Consider the following 19,689-nt stretch of genomic DNA (forward strand, 5'->3'; position numbering starts at 1 on the left):
GGAGAATATCTTTTATCCATGTAAGAAATGCAGGTGATCTATTTTATTGCCCACAGAAAGCATAACCAGGCAAGATTGCTAACTTATAAATTTTGAATGAACTATATTTTCCAAATACTGCAAGATTTGTTACAAAATTTAAAATACATAAAAACATTATCCAACTCTGGAAATCTGGATATACCTGGATGTTAGAATGGGGATTTCATGTTCTGAAAATAGGTAAAACTGCAAATAATGGACACAGAATGACCAATGTTCATACTTTTTCCAATGCTGGATTGGAGTTCCATGTTCAGATAATAGTTGAAAATGCAATCTACAGTCACAGCACTAACTCAAAAAATGCTTAGTTATACAGCAACATTAGATTTAATCAAGTGAACCTTTAATGAATTCATGTTTAAATCCATTAAATTTATTATGATCATGTAGGGATTCAGTATTCTGATAATGGACAAAACGATAAATATTGGCCATCTGAATAATTAATTCTGAGATATCAGGTGGGAATATGAAAATGTTAGATTCATGTTAAAATTAATAAGATGAAATTGCCAATTTTTTTTTCAACAAAAAAGAATAGCAAAATCAGGCAATATTTCATGCCTCTAGAAAACCAAAGAATTTAGCATTCTAACCAGGTGAGGATGTTTTAACAGTGCACAGTAAGAATTCTCTTCTATATCAACATATACTAGAATCTGCAAGTCTTCTTTAACCTCCCAACTGGCCGTGACGTCTATAGACATCTAGCTAAATCTGGATAATATGATTCTGTAACACCTGTTGAAAAACATGGATAAGAAGTGTAATTTGGTCTCACTATTTCATCCACTACGGCCAGTAGGGAGGTTAGTAGTTTTTTAATTCCACCTCTCAAATATGCACACTTTTCTTGCAGATTTTCATCTGAGCAGGAAATTAAAGTAAACTAAATACAGACTGAGTGGCCATTTTAATCAGAATCAAGAGCCTTTCAGGCAGCATATAGTTCCACCACAATGCCAAAGATTCTCAAAGAATACTGAGCCCTCAAATAATGAGTATGAATTTTGCAACAATATTAGCAAAAATTAGCATATATGACTTTTTTTAGTTCATCTCACAAATTAAAAAAGTCATTTGTCTTGGTATGGCCAAGACAACTAAGACTGCATGGTGATTATATATGCTTGACTGCAGGAAATTGGCTAAAGCCACAGGAGATGAGATGCTTGTTTACTGATAACAACAGGTACTTATGAGGCAACAATGCTACAATCTGTGGTTTTGTTTTGGTTTCAACAGAGATGCTGCTCTAGTTCACTGGTGTGTTTTATCCTCTAATTCACCGAGAAACAGAAAACATGTCCCAAATTATGATTCATGCTACAACTACTATACAATCCATAAAACAGATGGGATCTAAGAAGCTTGACTTTCTTCTTGTATTTTCATCCACTATTTCAGCTACATTGTTCACTTTTTGTAAATGCTTATGGTCTTTCTTAAAAATGAGGGCTGATATGAAATTATCTTATATTTCACAACCATGACTGTTGTGATACCTTGCAAGTATCACAGCAGTCATTGTTGTGAAATATAAGTTCAAATTAAGCAAGGCATTATATATTTCAAGATCCAATATTATTTTTGCCTGACCTCATAAGTGTATCTAGTGATTAGAATGAATGATAGCTTAATAAAGTAGCCAACCAGTATAGAAAAAAGAGGTTGATATACATATTTTAAGACTTCCTCACAACAATTAAATATTTTCACTCACCTCAGATATTTTATAATCCAAAATATCCTCCACTTCATATTCACCTATAATAAATAATATCCACATGTACACAATAAATTTCATCAGATAAACATATTACAAGGACAAATTTTGTCATTTCAAAACATACTTCAAACCTACTGACAAAAACAGAACAGTACCATTTTTAATTGTTTGAAATTTTTTTATAATAAAATTTTCTCTCTCAATATGTATGACATTTTAGAGTGGATTATATAAACTGCAATATTAGGAAGCTAGTTGAATAAATTTATATGGAATAAGAGAAAAATTAACTAAAAATGTCATACATATATATATATAATCCTCTCTCAAAATGTCATACATATTGAGAGAGAAAATTTTATTTTCTCTCTCAATATGTATGACATTTTAGAGTGGATTATATAAACTGCAATAGTAGGAAGCTAGTTGAATAAATTTATATGGAATAAGAGAAAAATTAACTAAAACACTAAACTAGAAGTATACAAGACAGTATTCAGACCAATTTTAAATTGATCTGAATATTCAATGTTTCTTTATTCTAATTCTCTCTATTCAATGTTTCTTTATTCAATATTGAACACTAAACTAGAAGTATACAAGACAGTATTCAGACCAATTTTAAATTATGGATCTGAGAGCTGGGTTAGGAATAAAGCAGGTGATCAAAGACTAAAGATCACAGATACGAGTTCTTAGAAAAATTAAAGTTCTTAGGGGGAGGGGGGAAAGAACAATAATGGGCCTGAACAGATGGCATCAATGGCAGATTCATATTAAAAATGAAGACATTAGGAAGAAACTCGGCATTGTTTATATTCAAGAATGTGTACGCAAGGCTAATCTAAAGTGGTATGGTCACTTAAATAGAATGGGAAAGGAAAGATTAGCAAAACAGGTGTCTGATGCAAAGATAGCAGGAAAATGATCCAGAGGAAGACCAAGGTCTAGGTAGATTGATTGTCAGGAGTGTAAAAAAAAACAAAAAGTTAGACAGGACAATATTGAAGTGCTGACAAGTAATAGACTAATAAGATTCAAGCCCCTATTGTTGAAAGGAGATTATTAATATTGTAAACTTATTCATGTAGTACTGTCATAGTAACCTGAACACCCTTTGATGGTACACATCAGGAAACTGATGATGATGATGATGATGGCATGCAGAATTAATTAAATTGGTTTACCAAAAATAAAGGCTTGAATCTTATGATTTTCAATTTTTAATATAAACAATGAATGAAATCAACATTAAGTGGACTGAACATAATCAGGAATTTTTACATGATAATGAAAAAGTTTTTTTTAACAGAATTAGTGATTATGATGCACAAACATAAAAAAATTCTGGAAGATGTCTGAAAAAACAAAACGGCATTTGAATAAAGTAACCTCTTCTAACCTTGAAGGATCAAAGAAACTGACTGGACTTATTATTTAAAACAAGTTTGCAATAGCAAACGTTTTTTGATATAATTCATAAATTATAACTTACTGAAGATTTCAAAGACAAGGTCATTTAGTGATAGCGAAATAGTTGCTTTTATCAACTATACAACAGACTGAAAAAAAAAGAATAACTTTTATTTAACAAATACGTTTAAATAGGTTAAGCACTCAAATTTCATTACCTGGACTTGAAGAAGCATCTGATTCTTCATCACTGCTATAAGTACTGCAGTTTGTATTAATTTTTAAACCATTTTCTGAACACCACTTTTCCAAAGTAGTTTTGCTTTGCAAACAAGGAATTTTCACATCCAATAAGGAAAAATTTGTTTTTGTTTCACAAGAAAGTGCTGTCTTTGCTGTTTCTTTAGAAATTATGGTCTGCGTTTCTGCTTTGCTACAAAGTACTGCACTGTTTTCATGGGAGATAGCTGCTGAAAAACCATTTAAGGTTTTCTTTTGCTCATTTTCCTGTGCTAAGTAAGAAATTAAAATTATAAATAAAAAGATGTACTAACAGAAAAGTGGAGCATGTTTATATGCTAATAAAAGCAGAATAAAAAACTGATACACGTATTTTCACTAGCATATTCTATTTAAAAAACCAAGTGACATATGTTGAGTTACAAGCATACTAATTTGTAAAAAAATATTACTTACTATGATCTGTGTATTGACATGGGCGTATTATATGTATGTTCACGGGTATCCTAGTTTCATTGTCGTGAGAGGTATTACTACTAATAGTTGGACAGGAATCTTCAGAAAAATTTTCTTCTACTACAAGGAAAAAACTGCAAATTAGAATATCAAATAAACATAACTGTTCTGATGGAATATAAAAATAAATAAATAAATAAATAATGATAAATCAATCATTTTACAGCTATGCAAATATGGAAAGAAACATCAATGCAAAGCTCTGCAAAACTTGTTTCACCAGTAGATGAACACTAACTTTTAACAATTAACTCTCACATGCAGAAAACTTCTTGTATGGACCAAAGGATGTAGTCAATTCTCATAAAGCAGCACACCATTATGACAAACTTACAGTATAACAGGCTACTGAAAAATAACAACCCAACTGACTCAGGCACAACACTATTCTAATGAAAATTTACTATGGCAAAATATTCCTGTGGTCTCTGCAAGTTCTTTATAATGTGGGTCAACTGTAGTTTGTTATTATAGTGGAAAGCTTTCTGAAGTGAATTTCTTTTAAAATAATGTTGATGGAATGGTACTTGGGCCAGAAATTTTTGAGACCTTATTATAGTGAATGAATGAGTTCACTATAATGATATTTGCTCTAAAAACAAGTTGATGGTATAAACATGTATATCAAAAACAAAATCATCTCAATAAACAACACTGTTGTGAACTGTCTATGATCTTATATGAATGAACAAGATGTACCTGGTATGCTATAGTAAGAAGTTGATAATATAAACATGTGTATCAACACCAAAAACATTACTGTGAACCCCCAAAAAGCAGCAGTGAGCCTGCTGATGAGTCTCATATCTACTCTGTTGATATCAATGACAGTAAGACATCAATGACAGTACTGTAAAAGAAGCAACACATTAAGTTGAAATTAAACTTTTGGGTGTGTATAATGCTATGCATTATGGGAAGGGCCGCTATGAAACCACAATAAAGGTCGAAGCCAGTATGGATAAGTTGTCCTTCCAATAATGCATAATATTATACACATCTGAAAGGATGTATGCTTTGTATTATGGGATATTAAGGCAATTAATGTGAAGTCATTAGTCCCCCCCCCCATAGCCTAGTCATGAAGACAGTTCATGCACAAACTATGTTTGCTTACACTTTGATAATTTTTGAGAATATAATTTCTTGGCATCTTTAAGTTAATTTATAACCAAGTGAAAAATCTTCGACAACTAGCTCTAATCCAGAGTATTTTAATAATAAGGTGTTACCCTTTTTCGCTACTCGTATATGGGAAATATACGATTTCTACATTACATCGACCTTGGTATCTCTTGTGGGTCTGGCTCCAAATGATGGCAGTTTTGTTTCTGGGAAGTAGAAAGGTTCTGCTTGGTGGTAGGTTTTTGCCTTTCACTGAGTAGAGCCACCAATGCATTTGCTGCCTTGGTGTAATTCAGGTCGGGTGCAATGAGATTAGTAGTGATCTGTTAGGGTCACTCAGTGAGATTTAGAGTGATTCTGAACATCACTTAGTTTTGGAAAGGTCCCCCCCCCCCCCCAACACACACACAGCACCTTAACAGTACTTCAAGAGAGTTTGAAACCAGCCGGCCTGAGTAATAGCCTTCTCATAATGCATAGCATTATACACACTGGAAAGGATGCATGTTTTGCATTGTGGAATATTAAGGCAATTAATGTATAGTAGTGTTGCCAAATGAAAATTACTAAAAACAGTTAAATATTAAAAAGAGCTAGAAAATAACTAAAAATGAGTTGAAGTAAAAATTGGAAGCTAAAATTTTATAAGTAGAAGCAGATAGTTTTCAGTTACTTACTTTACTCAAGATGAAGTGGTACTATATATTTGTGTTATGGGTGGTGTAAACAGAAGAGGTAGACCACATACAGATTGGATAGACGACATAAAGGACTGGTGTGGAATGGATTTACAGAAACTGAGACACTGTGCACTGGACAAAGAAAGGTGGAAGAAGATAGTGAAGGAGACATTGGACATCAACGGGCAGTGAGCTGATGAATCGTGATGATGATGCTTTCAAAGTCCTCTATCTCATCAGACTTCTTCACAAGCATATTTGTAATAGGAACAGCCTTATATGGACCTGCAGCAAGATGTTTCTTAGTTTCACTATGCTTTACAAGCTGACAATATTTAGCAGCTATATCACATCTGCAAAACTTACAGTGGCCTTTTGTAGTATCACCAGGAACTTCACAGTCATTTACTAAACATTTTCATTTGCAATCACTCCCTCCTAAACTTTTGCTTATAAGCTTTTTGTCTCCTTGCTCATTTTTGAAGAAGGATGTGCAACTCTTTACTGCAATGAATTACGAACAGTCTCTGAAAACTTCCCATTAACTACCAACCAGAACACTGTGCAAGAGACTAACTTGTAGCAGCACTATCAACTTCAAGGCAACAAAATTGCAGACTGTTCAGCCAAGCGACTGACATCATCATGCATTTGAAACATATGATACGATACAATTCTTTATCGAATGCAAACATCTGGAAAACTTTTAAAACAGTTTCTTTAAGATAGGTTATAAAAACAACTAAAAAGAGTTAAAACAAGTTCTGAAGGAGCTAGATGCTAGATTAAAATTTTTGCAGCTAGGGAAAGAAAAAAGGAACCAGATCTAGCTCCAAAAAAGCTAAATTGGCAACACTAATGTGTAGTCATTAGCCCCTGTATACAAGCAGTCTAGTTGTGAAGATACTTCATGAACAAATTTATTTTGCTAACATTTGGATGGAGGATTAATCAAAAATATAATTTCTTGGTATCTTTCTTCTTCTTCCTTTCCAGGCTTATAGGCCAAGCCTGTTCTGGACTCAATTCCATCTTTTTAAGGGTCTTCCTCTACATCAGGTACCTTCTGGGTGGTAATTTAGAATTTGTTTAGATATTCTGTTTCTATTCATTCTCAGTATGTGTTCTTTCCATTTTTTTTCCATAGTGAGTGTTTTATTTAGGGAGTTTGTAATTCCAAGTTTATTTCTGATTTCGCTGCTTTTCATTTTGTCCATTATTGTGACTCCTTCAGTTCTATGCAGAAATTTCATTTCAGATGACTCAATTCTTCTTTCATCTGTTTTTTTTTTATTGTCCATATCTCACTGCCATAAAGTAAGATAGGTTTAGCTACTGAATTGTATATTCTTATTCGTGTTTTTGTACATAATTGGGTTTAAAAATTTTATTTATAATGCCTGTTACTTTTAAAAAGTTTGATATCTTTGGTTCTATATCAGCTTTTTTTTTTCATATGACATTGTGCATCCTAAATATTTGAATGTATTTACTTGCTCTATTGTTTATTACTATTTTGCTTCTTATTGGATTAGCACCATTGAAGGTCATGACTTTTGTTTTGTCTGTTGATATTTCCATACCATACGTTTTTATCAGATTATTTAGACTGCATAATGATTTTTGTAGTTCATCTTCATTGTTTGCAAGGATTATTTGGTCATCAGCAAAAAGTAGAGTAGCTAATCTGGTATTACAGTTTATCTTGAATCCTCCTTCATTAGTTATCTTCCATTCTTTTATAATTTTATCTATGTATATATTAATTAAGACCGGTGAGAGAGGGCAACCCTGACATACTCCTCTATTTATTGGTTTCCAGCTTGATGTTGAATTATTGTACTTCACAGATATTTTATTCTCTTGATATATATTATATAAGGTTGTAAAAAGTTGGTTTGTATTTTATATTCTTCTAGGATTTCCCATAGTTTTTTTCTGATAATTTTATCAGAAAAAAAAACTTTAAAACAGGTGCTAAGTAAGCTGATTCCACAATAATTATTACAATAAGATTTGTGTCCTTTTTTGTAGATGGGGATAACTATTGCTTTGGTCCAATCTTGTGGGCATTTTCGTTCTTTCCAAATCATATTATAAAAGTTAAGTAACCCGAGCGAGAATTCGAGTCCCGCATATTTGATAAGTTCCACGTTTATTGGCTTCTCCTGGAGTCTTTCTTGTTTTGCTTTGAGTTAATTCTTCTAGAGTGATCTTTTCCAAGTTGTCCAACAAAGGATGGTTTTCTGTTTTGAATGTTTTCATCATACCACAGATCTTGGTAGTAGTAATTTTGCCATGTTTCTATTTTAATGGCATTAATATTAAATTTTGGTATCTTTAATTTAATTTATAACCAAGTGAAAAAACTTTCAACATATTTAAATCATTATGCAGATTATCTCTACATTGATTTTAACCATTATTATTAATATTTGGGCACTTCTACGGAATCTGAAGACTCATCGCGGGAGATCCAATCTATCATACCTCTCCTTGACCCCATTAACAGAAAAACCACTCACAACGGACTCTGGCAACCCATTCCTCTCATTCACCACTCTCAAAGCAAAAAAAAATCTGTCCTCACCCCCCTACTGAGCACACCTTTATTCAACTTCCAGGGATGATCCCTTGTTCGGGTCCTTCTAGCCAAATGCTGGAATATTTTCCCTGCATCTATCTTATAAAATCCTTTAAGCACCTTAAATGTTTCTATTATATCAAATCTTTTTCTCCTATCAAACTAACGTCTGCAATCCACACACCTTCAATCTATCCTCATAGGGCACATTCCACAGGCCACTCACCATCTTGGTCGCGTGTCTCTGAATCCTCCACCATTTCCTTAATAATCCAGATGTGGGCATATCATAAGGCCTTGATATGCCCACATCTGGATTACTGTGCTCAAGTCTGATAAAGAGGAATTACAACTTCCTTATCTCTACTTGTTAATGTGTTCTTCACTAGCCAAGTAATCTTATGTGCTACCTTAACAATATGTCCTCTAAACCTCTAAACTTTAAATCTCTGTCTATCACCACCCCTAAATCTCTAGATTCATCTATTTCTAGTGTTGGAGGAAGAGATCGAGGGCACCGTTCTCCCTGTGGTGATGCTCTTGAAGGAGACGGCTTCTTAACTTTTGTTTAAAGGCTGCAAGTAGATAACACAACACTTTCTTTCAGTGAAGGCTATCTGCTCTTATGTGTTGAGGATAAAAACTATATATCAACTGCAGTGATACGCAGTGAGATAGTTGTATATTGAATGGTTTTTTTTTCACTGTGTGTATATACAATATTGAGATATTTCTCTTCTGAGTGAAGACATCTACAGGTTAAGGAAGCCATTTCCCAAGATGAACAGATTAATTTCCTATTAATGGGATACTCTTGGTAGAAATGTCAGACTTTTCTAACTCAGTAACAGAAGAAACAATATGTGGAAAATCTGGATTAAATTTGTGTAATGTAGTAGAAATTGCAAAGGGAAGAACAAATCTGAAGGCCATGGATAACATCTGGAAAAGTAAAGTGATCAGTCTGCAAACAAAACTAAGAGTATTGGAAACATGCATCTTCAGTGGCGTACTGTACGGATCTGAAACATGGGTAATGAAAAAGGAATCAAGAAAAAGAATTTTGGAATTTGAAAGAACTTGTTATAGGAAGATTCTAAGAATAAGATGGGTACAGAAAATCACCAATGAAGAGTTCTATCAGAAGATACAACCAAAATAGAATCTAATGCAGAAGATTATAAAACAGAAGCTGCAATTATTTGGACACATCTGTAGAATGAGTAGGGACCAGAAGATAAAGACATTTATGTTTGGTATTTTGGATGGTTTAAACAAAAGAGGTAGACCATACAGAGAATGGATAGACGATATAAAAGACTGGTGTGGAATGAGTGTACAAAAACTGCAACAATGTGCACTGGACAAAGAAAGGTGGAAGAAGATAGTGAAACAGGCATCAGACATCAATGGGCAGTGAGCCCATGGTTCATGGTGATGATGATGAATGTAGTAGAACATAGAAAATAAATATGAGGAAGGTGAAAAAGTATTCTGAAGGCTATTGGAAAAGCTTAGAAATAGAAGAAAGAGTACTATAAAAGGAATCGGAAATGATAAAGTTGACATGAAACTGAAGACAAAAATATTCTACATGTCTGGAGAAAGTACTTTGAAAGACTGCTAAATAAAATAAGCAGTAACAACATGGTGGTTAAAAATACTAATAGGAATGCAATCAGGAATACATATTAATACTTGAAGTAGAATAGGCTATCAAAAACCTGAAATGTGGAAAGGCAGCTAAAGGAGATGATATTTGACCAAAAATGTTTAAGCATGGAGGTGTCAGTCTTCTGTATAATCCAGAAGGTCAAACTCTGGATGACTGGAGTAGAGCACTCATAGAACCAGTCTATAAAAAGGGAAATAAAACTGAATGTGAAAATTACAGAGGTATTTCCCTACAGACCATTCCTGGTAATATTTATGCAAGTATCCATCAGAAATGGCTAAGAAAAATTGTAGGAAACTTTGAACAAGAAGAATAAGTTGAACTCAGGCCAAAGAGAAGTTACAGGGATTACATTTTCACTTTAAGGCAAATAACTGGGAATATAATAAGATCAATGAATTTGCTCATACATGTCATCCACATCTTTCCTTGAAATCTCTGGTCTATAACAGCAACAATAGTGTATTTTGTCCTGATGGCCTCTTAAACCACACCTCTTTTTGATGACCAACTAATATCAGCTTTCCTACCATCCTATTCTCTCTATCCTCTCTAAAAATGCTATATCCCTATAGCTACATCATCTACTGTTAGTGAAGTCTCACTAATGTCTATAACTTTTGGTATCACCTTATTATGAAAATACTCCTAGATCCAAAGCATTTTAATAATAAGGTAATACACCTTTTCACCACTTGTATACTGGAAATATATGACTTTTGCATTAATGTAGCTTTGTACCTTCCTAGATCTTTCATTTCTTCGCAAATTTAATTAAATTTGATAGATTTTCTTAGTCTGAACAATGCAAGGCTTTCTGCAGGAATGGTAGATTTTGTTGACATTGAGTATTTGTGAAGAGGTCAAATCATTAGGAACTGAAGTCTCCTTCAGGAGCTGCATATTTTTTTGTAGTGTTTTTAAGAAACCCAAATATCTAAATCTTGTATTTAAGAAGTAATGTGAGAAGAAATTCCACTTTGTGTGCAGGGAGATAAAAATCTCTGTCTAACATGTTATATCTATGATGATAAATAATTTTAGTATCGTGCAACTTCTGAAGACAGCAACCAAATATAAATGGGTTTACTACTGTTGCAATTAAATTGCTGGGTTTTTCATACATTCTGATCAACAAAACAGTAATTTATTATTGTTTTCACATTCAATTGCAAATTTTCTTTTTCTTTTCATATGGTATGGTGTTTGAAGAAGTGGAGAAAATTATTCAGTTCAGACTGAACATATTTTCACATGAAGTTATCAATTTATCTAAATAATACTATTATGTCCCTGTAAATCTTCAACAAAAAAACAAAACAAAAAAAAAAAAAAATGTAATCTGTTAACAAATATTGACGGGGTGCTTAAAGGTCAAAGCTGTATAACTGAGAGGAGACCTCCACATAGCCTTTAAAGGAATGTGGAAAACCGACCAGGGCTTCTGACATAATGTCCAATCCTCACCTTCTCGTGGTGCACCCTGTTGGGTATCTACCTGGATACTGAACAAACGAGGATGGGCTGCCAATTTGGGATTTAGCCGACCAAATTGTATTCTTATTGGCTTAAACCAATATACAAAATGATGGTACAACATGACAAAATTTCATGCCGGCTGGGGCATCGATCTTCACTTTACAATTCAAATAGTTGAAAAAGCATGGGAATATAACAAAGATCAGTATTTAAGTTTTGTCAATCTGGAAAAGGCATATGACAAGGTGCCAAGAGAAAAGCTATTCAATATGCTACAGCTATATGGTATCAATGGGGCATTATATCAAGCAATATTTAGTCTTTATTTGAGTTGCAAGTCAGCAGTTAGAATTGAAGGAAGTACAGGAAGATGGTTTAATGTTAAATCTGGTGTGAGACAAGGATGTACATTATCCTCTCTGTTATTCATTATCTATATGGATCATATTATGAAGGAAAATGGTATTAAACATGATATCAGAATTGGAGATGTTAATGTCAGCTCTTTGCTTTATGCGGACGATGTTATACTTCTAAATAAATCTACAAGTTTGCAAGATTCCCTGACTAAATTGAATAACTGTTGTAATAGATAGCATGAAGGTCAGCAATAAAAAGACAAAGACAATGAAAATAGGTAGACCTGTTGAAAATGTCAACTGTGTTGGGAACGGAAAACCTGTGGAACAAGTAAAACACTTCAGCTACTTAGGCACGATTTTTAATGAAGATGGTAAATTAAATATGGAAATAGACAACAGAACCAACAAAGCTGGTATGGTAGGCAGTCAGTTGAATAAATTCATATGGAATAAGAGAGAAATTAGTCGGAACACTAAATTAGCTGTATACAAGACAGTGTTCAAACCAGTTTTAACTTATGGATCTGAGAGAGCCGGGTCAGAAGTAAAACACTTGACCAAAGACTAGAGACTGCAGATATGAGAGTCCTGAGAAAGATTAGAGGTGTGAACAGATGGCATCAGTGGCAATATCATATTAAAAACAAGGATATTAGGAAAGAACTAGACATTGTCAGCATCCAGGAATGTGTTAGCAGAGCTAATCTCAGATGGTATGGTCACTTAAACAGAATGGGCAAGGTAAGATTAGCAAAACAAGTGTTCTCTGCCAGGTTGGCAGGAAAACGACCCAGAGGAAGACCAAGATACAGGTGGATTGATACGGTACAAAGTGCCTTAGACGATAGAAATATAAGATCTGATAATGTTGGAGTCTTGACAAGTAACAGACTGATTTGGAGGAAAATTGTAGATAGGAAGTTAGTAATGATGTAAATTTTTCATGTAGTACTATCATATCCTGTACACCCTCCTTTAAGATACATGTCAGGAATTTGATTATTATGATGACAAATGTTAACAGCATCTCAAAACAGTGACAAGTGTGCAAAACTAAGAGAGCAATGAAAAATTTAAATGTAACCTTGTGTGGGTGCCAGGTTCGACTATAACAATATTAAGACTTAGGCAAAAATGAAATTTTACAAAATTAGACATTAAAATTTCTGAAACTTTAAATAGAAAGTATATCATGGCAATAAGATGTAGGCAGCATAATGACTGCAGAACTTTCTCTGGACAAACATCATATTTAAATTTGCTTTAATTATTAAGTAACTCTGTTACTATAAGAATCCCAAGACTAGCAAACTCTACTAGACCAATCTAGAATTATGAATATTATTAGCCTAATATAATGCTGATGTTCAGAGAATTATTTAGATGAACAATCTGCCTGATTGAAGGAGGACAGATTAGAAAAGAAAGCTACTGATAAACATCGTGGGAACAAAAATAGAAGTCTGTCTTTAAGTGAGGACAACAGGTGATAAATCTCGTTAATGGGTTTAAGGCAGCAGAGAGCTGGAAATTTTTAAGAACCCTTGCATCAGGATCGGATGTACCTCTGAAATATGGAATAGGGTTAATGCACATATCATCTTGATTTTGACAGATGATTTGGGGAGGGGGAGCAGATTGTTAGTATTAATGAAACCAGACTCTCAGAGGTGGACATCGCAACTGGAATTGAGTGCAAAGGATACATTTTTAGGGATGATAAAAGGGAAGGGAGATGACTTAAGTCCAGTTAGGACAGAAACACATCAAAGAAATATTGGTAACAATGTCCTGTGTAGCACCGAATTTGGGGTTATCAAAAAGTGATATGTGGTGGGTGTGAATTTGCTAGATTTCAGGTGACCAGAGGTGTGTCCCAAGGATCAGTCCTCAGACCACTGTTGTTTAACCTTTACATTAATGTTATTGGGAAGGAGTTGAGAGGAGATTATTATTATTATTACTATTATGAGCAACTCCAAGGAGTCCTTAGACTCATCGAGGGAGGCCCTAAACATCATGTCAAGAACTATTCAGCATTCGCATAGTATCTATCATACTTTGCTTTGAATTCATTCACAGTCATGTCGCCCACAAAAGACTCTGGCAGCTTATTCCACTCACCTAGTAAAAAACCTAGCTCTAACACCCTTGCTAACTATGCTCTTGCTCAGTTTCCATGGATGGTCCCTAGTTCTCCCACAACACCAGTCCTGTTCTGAAAAATTTCCTCTCAGTTAATCTTGTAAAAAATCCCTTAGTAATTTGAATGTCTCAAACATATCCTCCCCTTTTCCGCCTATCAACCAATTTCTGTAACCCACAGATCTTCAACCTGTTCTGGTAAGGTTCATTCTAGACCAGCTATCATCTTGGTCACTCGCCTCTGAATCCTCTCTACCTCCTCCCCATCAAGAAGAAACCCTGGTGCCAAGATCTGAGCACAGTAGTCAAAATGGGGTCTTATGAAGGCTTGATAAAGAGGAACAATAACCTGATTATCTCCTAGTCAATATTCTTCAGTAACCAAGTGATCTGATTCAGCCACTTCTGCTATGTGCCCTCTAAACTTCAATTCCCTATCCACCAACACTCCCAAATCTCTGGCTTCGTCAATTTCCTGGAGTACAGTTCCATCAATGTGGTATACTGCTATTAATCTTTTTGCCCCAAAATGCATAACCTTACACTTTGCCACATTAAACTGACATCCATTCTCCTTAGCCTAGTCTGCCAATCTATGCAAATCATCCTGCATCATGTGCTCTAATGCTCTACCCAACTTTGCATCATTGGCAAATAAATGAATAGTTCCTCTCAGATCCATTCCTATATCATTAATGAACAAATTAAATCATGTTGGAGGTTTAAATGGATTTTTTACAACACTCACAAAGAATTAAAATAGAATTTAATACTTCCTATATTTCATCCTAGTCACTAGGCCATCTACGGGGATTACAAAAACAATTAATGTAACATATACACAAATAACAAACAATACTAAGCCCAACCACGTGGGTGACACTAAAGTCCTATCTAGGTAGAGCGCCCTCTAAGGGCAGTAGTAGGTGGCCTGGAATGTAAGGTGGGAACTCTGGTGATGAGTGTTTCCCAAATCTTCGGAAACACTCATCACCAGAGTTCCCACCAGACTTTTCTTTGAAAGCTGCTGATGCTTCTAAGAAAAGTCTCTCTTTCTTGAATTTGCTGTGGTGGAGCATGGTGGTTTTCTTCCATGATACCCTGTGGGTGGTGTCCAAAACATGGTCAGCCAAGCCTGAATGGCCATAGTTGTGTTTGAAGATGTAAGACTTGTGTTCCTCTAGACGGATGGATGCTGATCTGCCTGTCTGTACAAAGTACGCCAGCTTACAGGAACAGGGTACTTTGTAAACTCCAGGCAGAGAGAGAGGAGGGAGCTGATCTTTCGTAGAACGGATAAGGGTAGCAAGTTTGCGGTGGGGCTTATATGCTGTGTGTAGGTTGTACTGTTTTAGTATCTTGGCTATTTTTTCAGATGTGCCACGGATGTAGGGTATGATGATGGCATTTTTAAAATCTTGTTGACGAGAAGGACAGGGAATGGGGGAGGAGTTGATTATTTTTTTGATACTGTGATCGCTGTAGACATTGGAGAGGAAATTTCTATATCGAAGATTTCGAAAAACGAGCCATAGACTCAGCCCCACTCAAACCTTCTATCTGGCTAAGATATGTAGATGATGTGTTCTCTATTTGGCCTCATGGCCCAGACACGTTAGACTCCTTCCTCAGTCATCTCAATAGTCTACATCCAAGAATCCAGTTCACTATGGAAAAGGAAAAGAACAATTGTTTACCCTTCCTAGACACCTTAGTCACACGTCTGCCTAATGATACACTTACCTTCACCGTATACAGAAAACCCACACACACAGGCAGATACATTCACAAACTCTTCCACCACCACCCCCCCTCTCAACAATATGGCATTATTAAAACTCTTACCCTTTGTTCTAGAGCCCACAATCTTTGTTCCAGTGGAACCGCCCTCACTACTGAGCTTAACCATATACACAGCACTTTCCTCTCCAATGGCTACAGCGATCACGGTATCAAAAAAATAATCAACTCCTCCCCCATTCCCCGTCCTTCTCGTCAACAAGATTTTAAAAATGCCATCACCATACCCTACATCCATGGCACATCCGAAAAAATAGCCAAGATACTAAAACAGTACAACCTACACACAGCATATAAGCCCCACCGCAAACTTGCTACCCTTATCCGTTCTACGAAAGATCAGCTCCCTCCTCTCTCTCTGCCTGGAGTTTACAAAGTACCCTGTTCCTGTAAGCTGGCGTACTTTGGACAGACAGGCAGATCAGCATCCATCCTTCTAGAGGAACACAAGTCTTACATCTTCAAACACAACTATGGTCATTCAGGCTTGGCTGACCATGTTTTCGACACCACCCACAGGGTATCATGGAAGAAAACCACCATGCTCCACCACAGCAAATTCAAGAAAGAGAGACTTTTCTTAGAAGCAGCAGCAGCTCTCAAAAACCAACCAAATCTCAATAAATACGGTTGCATTAAGCTTCCGAAGATTTGGGAAACACTCATCACCAGAGTTCCCACCTTACATTCCAGGCCACCTATTACTGCCCTTAGAGGGCACTCTACCTAGATAGGACTTTAGTGTCACCCACGTGGTTGGGCTTAGTATTGTTTGTTATTTGTGTATATGTTACATTAATTGTTTTTGTAATCCCCGTAGATGTCCTAGTGACTAGGATAAAATATAGGAAGTATTAAATTCTATTTTAATTCTTTGTGAGTGTTGTAAAAAATCCATTAAACCTCCTACATGATGTCCTCACAGCACTTAAGCCTCTACACACGGAACAAATTAAATAGCAGTGGTCCAAGAACAGAACCCTGTGGCACACCACTAGTCACAGGCCTTCTTTTGGACTCTACTCCTGAATGAGATCTTCAATTGTTTGCTGCTGATGCATATATAGGCAGAGCAATCAGAGATGGTACTGATCAACAGCATTTACATAGTGATTTGATTAGGCTGGAAGTGTGGGCAAAATGATAATGGCTATCAATTCAATGTTAGTAGGGGTAAAGTTGTGTACTTTGGCATGCTGTGATACCAACAGCATATCCTGTTAGAATTATGTGCTTGGAGAAACAGACGAGGCTAGAGATCTCGGAGTTATGGTTGATAGAAAGCTGAAGTTCAAAGGTCACAAAACGAAAACTGCAAAGACAACTCAGAGAATAATTTAAATGTTAAATGAACATTGAACATATGCACACAGAGGTCCAGATACAACTCCATCTGGACTACTGTGTGCAGATTTGGTCTCCTGGGATCAGTTGGGATGAAGCAATGGAAAGGGCGCTAAGAAGAGTTTACAAAGATAATATCAGGATTATGGAATATAAATTACAAGGATAGATAGAGAATATTCTCTAGAGAACTCTTCTTAGCACCCTCCGATCTTTCCTGGCAGAATCATATTTCAACTATAGTTTCTGCAGCTGCCAAAAAAAAACCTTGGTGTACTTTTTCCCACTAGACACTACTTCACACCTTCACAGCTGCTTACTCTATACAAAGCCCAAATCTGCCCAGCCATGGAATGTTGCTCCCATATTTTGGACAGTGCACCAAATCCTCTCTAAGATTGCTTTTGATTCTGTCCAAAAGAGGGCAATCCAGATAATTAATGATCCCTCTCTCACAGATGTTCAGTTTCTATGCCTCTTCTACAGTTATTTCATCAATGGTGGTCTGCTGAATTGGCCACTATTATTCCTCTACTCTCCTCCAAAATCATTAAAACAAGAGCCACTGCTAACCAACACCCGTTTTACAATCTACCTTGAAACTGACCAAATCAACTTCACTGCCTCCTCTTTCATTCCATCTACTTCTGTCCTTTGGAACGTTTTCCCCAACTCAGCCTTCCCGAAAGATTACAACTCTCAGCATTCAAGCAAAATTATCATCATTCCGGGCAACTCCAAGGAGTCGACAGACTCATTGAGGGAGGCCCTAACATCGTGTCAAGAACAACTATTCAATATTCACACAGTATCTATCATATCTTGACTTGAACTCATTCACGGTCATAGCACCCACAACAGACTCTGGCAGCTTATTCCACTCATTCACCACTCTCCAAGTAAAAAACCTAGCTCTAACATCCATCACACATTAACCACATTCTTGCCCAGCTTCCATGCATAGCCCCACTCCCACCACCAGTCCTATTTTCAAAAATATCTTCTGGATTAATCTTATAGTAACCCCTTCAGTAATTTGAATGTCTCAATCATATCACCCCTTTTCTGCCTATCGACCAATTTTTGCAACCCACAAATCTTCAACCTATTCTCATAAGGTTCATTCCACAGACCTGCTATCATCTTGGTCACTCGTCTCTGGATCCTCTCTTCCTCCCCATCACGAAGAAACCCTGGCGCCCATAACTGGACACAGTAGTCCAGATGGGGTCTTATCAAGGCTCGATACAGAAGAACAATAACTTGTTTGGCTCTGCATGTTAAAGTATTTCTCAGAAGCCAAGTGATTTGATGAGCCAATTTAGCCACTTTTGCAATGTGCCCCCTAAACTTCAATTCCCTATCCACCAACACTCCCAAATCCCTGGCCTCATCAATCTCCTGGAGTATGGTTCCACCAATGTGATATACTGCTGCTATTCTTTTCGTCCCAAAATGCATAACCTTACACTTTGCCACATTAAATTGACATCCATTTTTCCTAGCCCAGTCCTCCAAACTATCCAAATTATCCTGTAAAATTTTGACATCATGTGCACTCACAATTGCTCTACCCAACTTTGCACCATCAGCAAACAAGTGAACACTTCTTCTCAGATCCTTTCCTATATCACTGATGAACAAATTGATAAGTAGTGGTCCAAGAACAGAGCCCTCTGGTACACCACTAGTCATAAGCCGTCTTTTAGACTCAACTCCTGAATAAACCACTCTCTGGTATCTCTCCATCAACCACCCTCCTATCCATCTCACCAACCCTATATCCATCCCCATCTGCTCCAGTTTACTGATTAGGGTTCCATGTGGTATCCTGTCAAAGGCCTTGGCAAGGTCCAGTAGAATCACTGTAAACCCATTACCCTTATCCAGTTCAGCGGTCACTGTGTTATAAAACGTGAGCAAGTTACTGAGGCATGATCTACCCTTCACAAAACCATGTTGTCCACCATACAATATCCCATTTTCATCTATCCAATCCTGTATTCTTTTCTTGACTAATTTCTCTAAGACCTTGACAACGATTCCTGAAATGCTAATTGATCGGTAATTTACAACAGCAGTCTTGGAACCACCTTTGTGCAGTAGAACTATTTTCCCTTCTTTCCACCCCCTCGGGACTAACCCAGACCCGAGACTCAAATTAAACAAAATGGTCAAGGGTACTGACAATTCTTTAGCTGTTTCTCATATGACACGAGCTGGTATACCATCCAATCCCACAGATGTATTGACATTGAGGTTATGCAATAGACTACCCACCTCCACTTCATTCACCACAATTCCTGTATAATCTACTGGTTCATTCATTTCTGCAATGTCACCACCTGGATGATATATTCTTGCAAAGTGCTCACTCAGTAACTCAACTCTATCAACTGATTCAGTTACCTCCCTACCATCGACATTCTTTAAAATCACTCTGCCATATACATTTTTCCTTTTACTTGCAACATATCGAAAAAACTGTTTAGGATTCTCTTTAGACTGCATAGCCAATGTTCTTTCATAATCCTTTTTTGCTTTTCTTACCA

The 19,689-nt window shown here is 36.1% G+C and overlaps 1 protein-coding gene across 2 annotated transcripts in view; it reads right to left on the minus strand.

Moving 5' to 3' along the window:
• Window positions 1-19,689, minus strand: part of Su(var)3-9 (Suppressor of variegation 3-9) — a 230,416-nt gene that overhangs the window by 156,480 nt on the left and 54,247 nt on the right. For both annotated transcript variants that reach the window (XM_090391165.1, XM_090391173.1), the window contains exons 4-6: window positions 3,884-4,003; window positions 3,406-3,699; window positions 1,769-1,812 (exon numbers count right to left, since the gene is read on the minus strand). In XM_090391165.1, coding sequence (XP_090247291.1) covers window positions 1,769-1,812; window positions 3,406-3,699; window positions 3,884-4,003 — 458 coding nt within the window. The remainder of the gene's footprint in view (window positions 1-1,768; window positions 1,813-3,405; window positions 3,700-3,883; window positions 4,004-19,689) is intronic.

The sequence above is a fragment of the Typopeltis vanoorti genome, chromosome 1, assembly GCF_054136105.1.
Source record: "Typopeltis vanoorti isolate ZY-2024b chromosome 1, IOZ_Tvanoo_1.0, whole genome shotgun sequence".
Taxonomy (NCBI): Eukaryota; Metazoa; Arthropoda; class Arachnida; order Uropygi; family Thelyphonidae; genus Typopeltis; species Typopeltis vanoorti.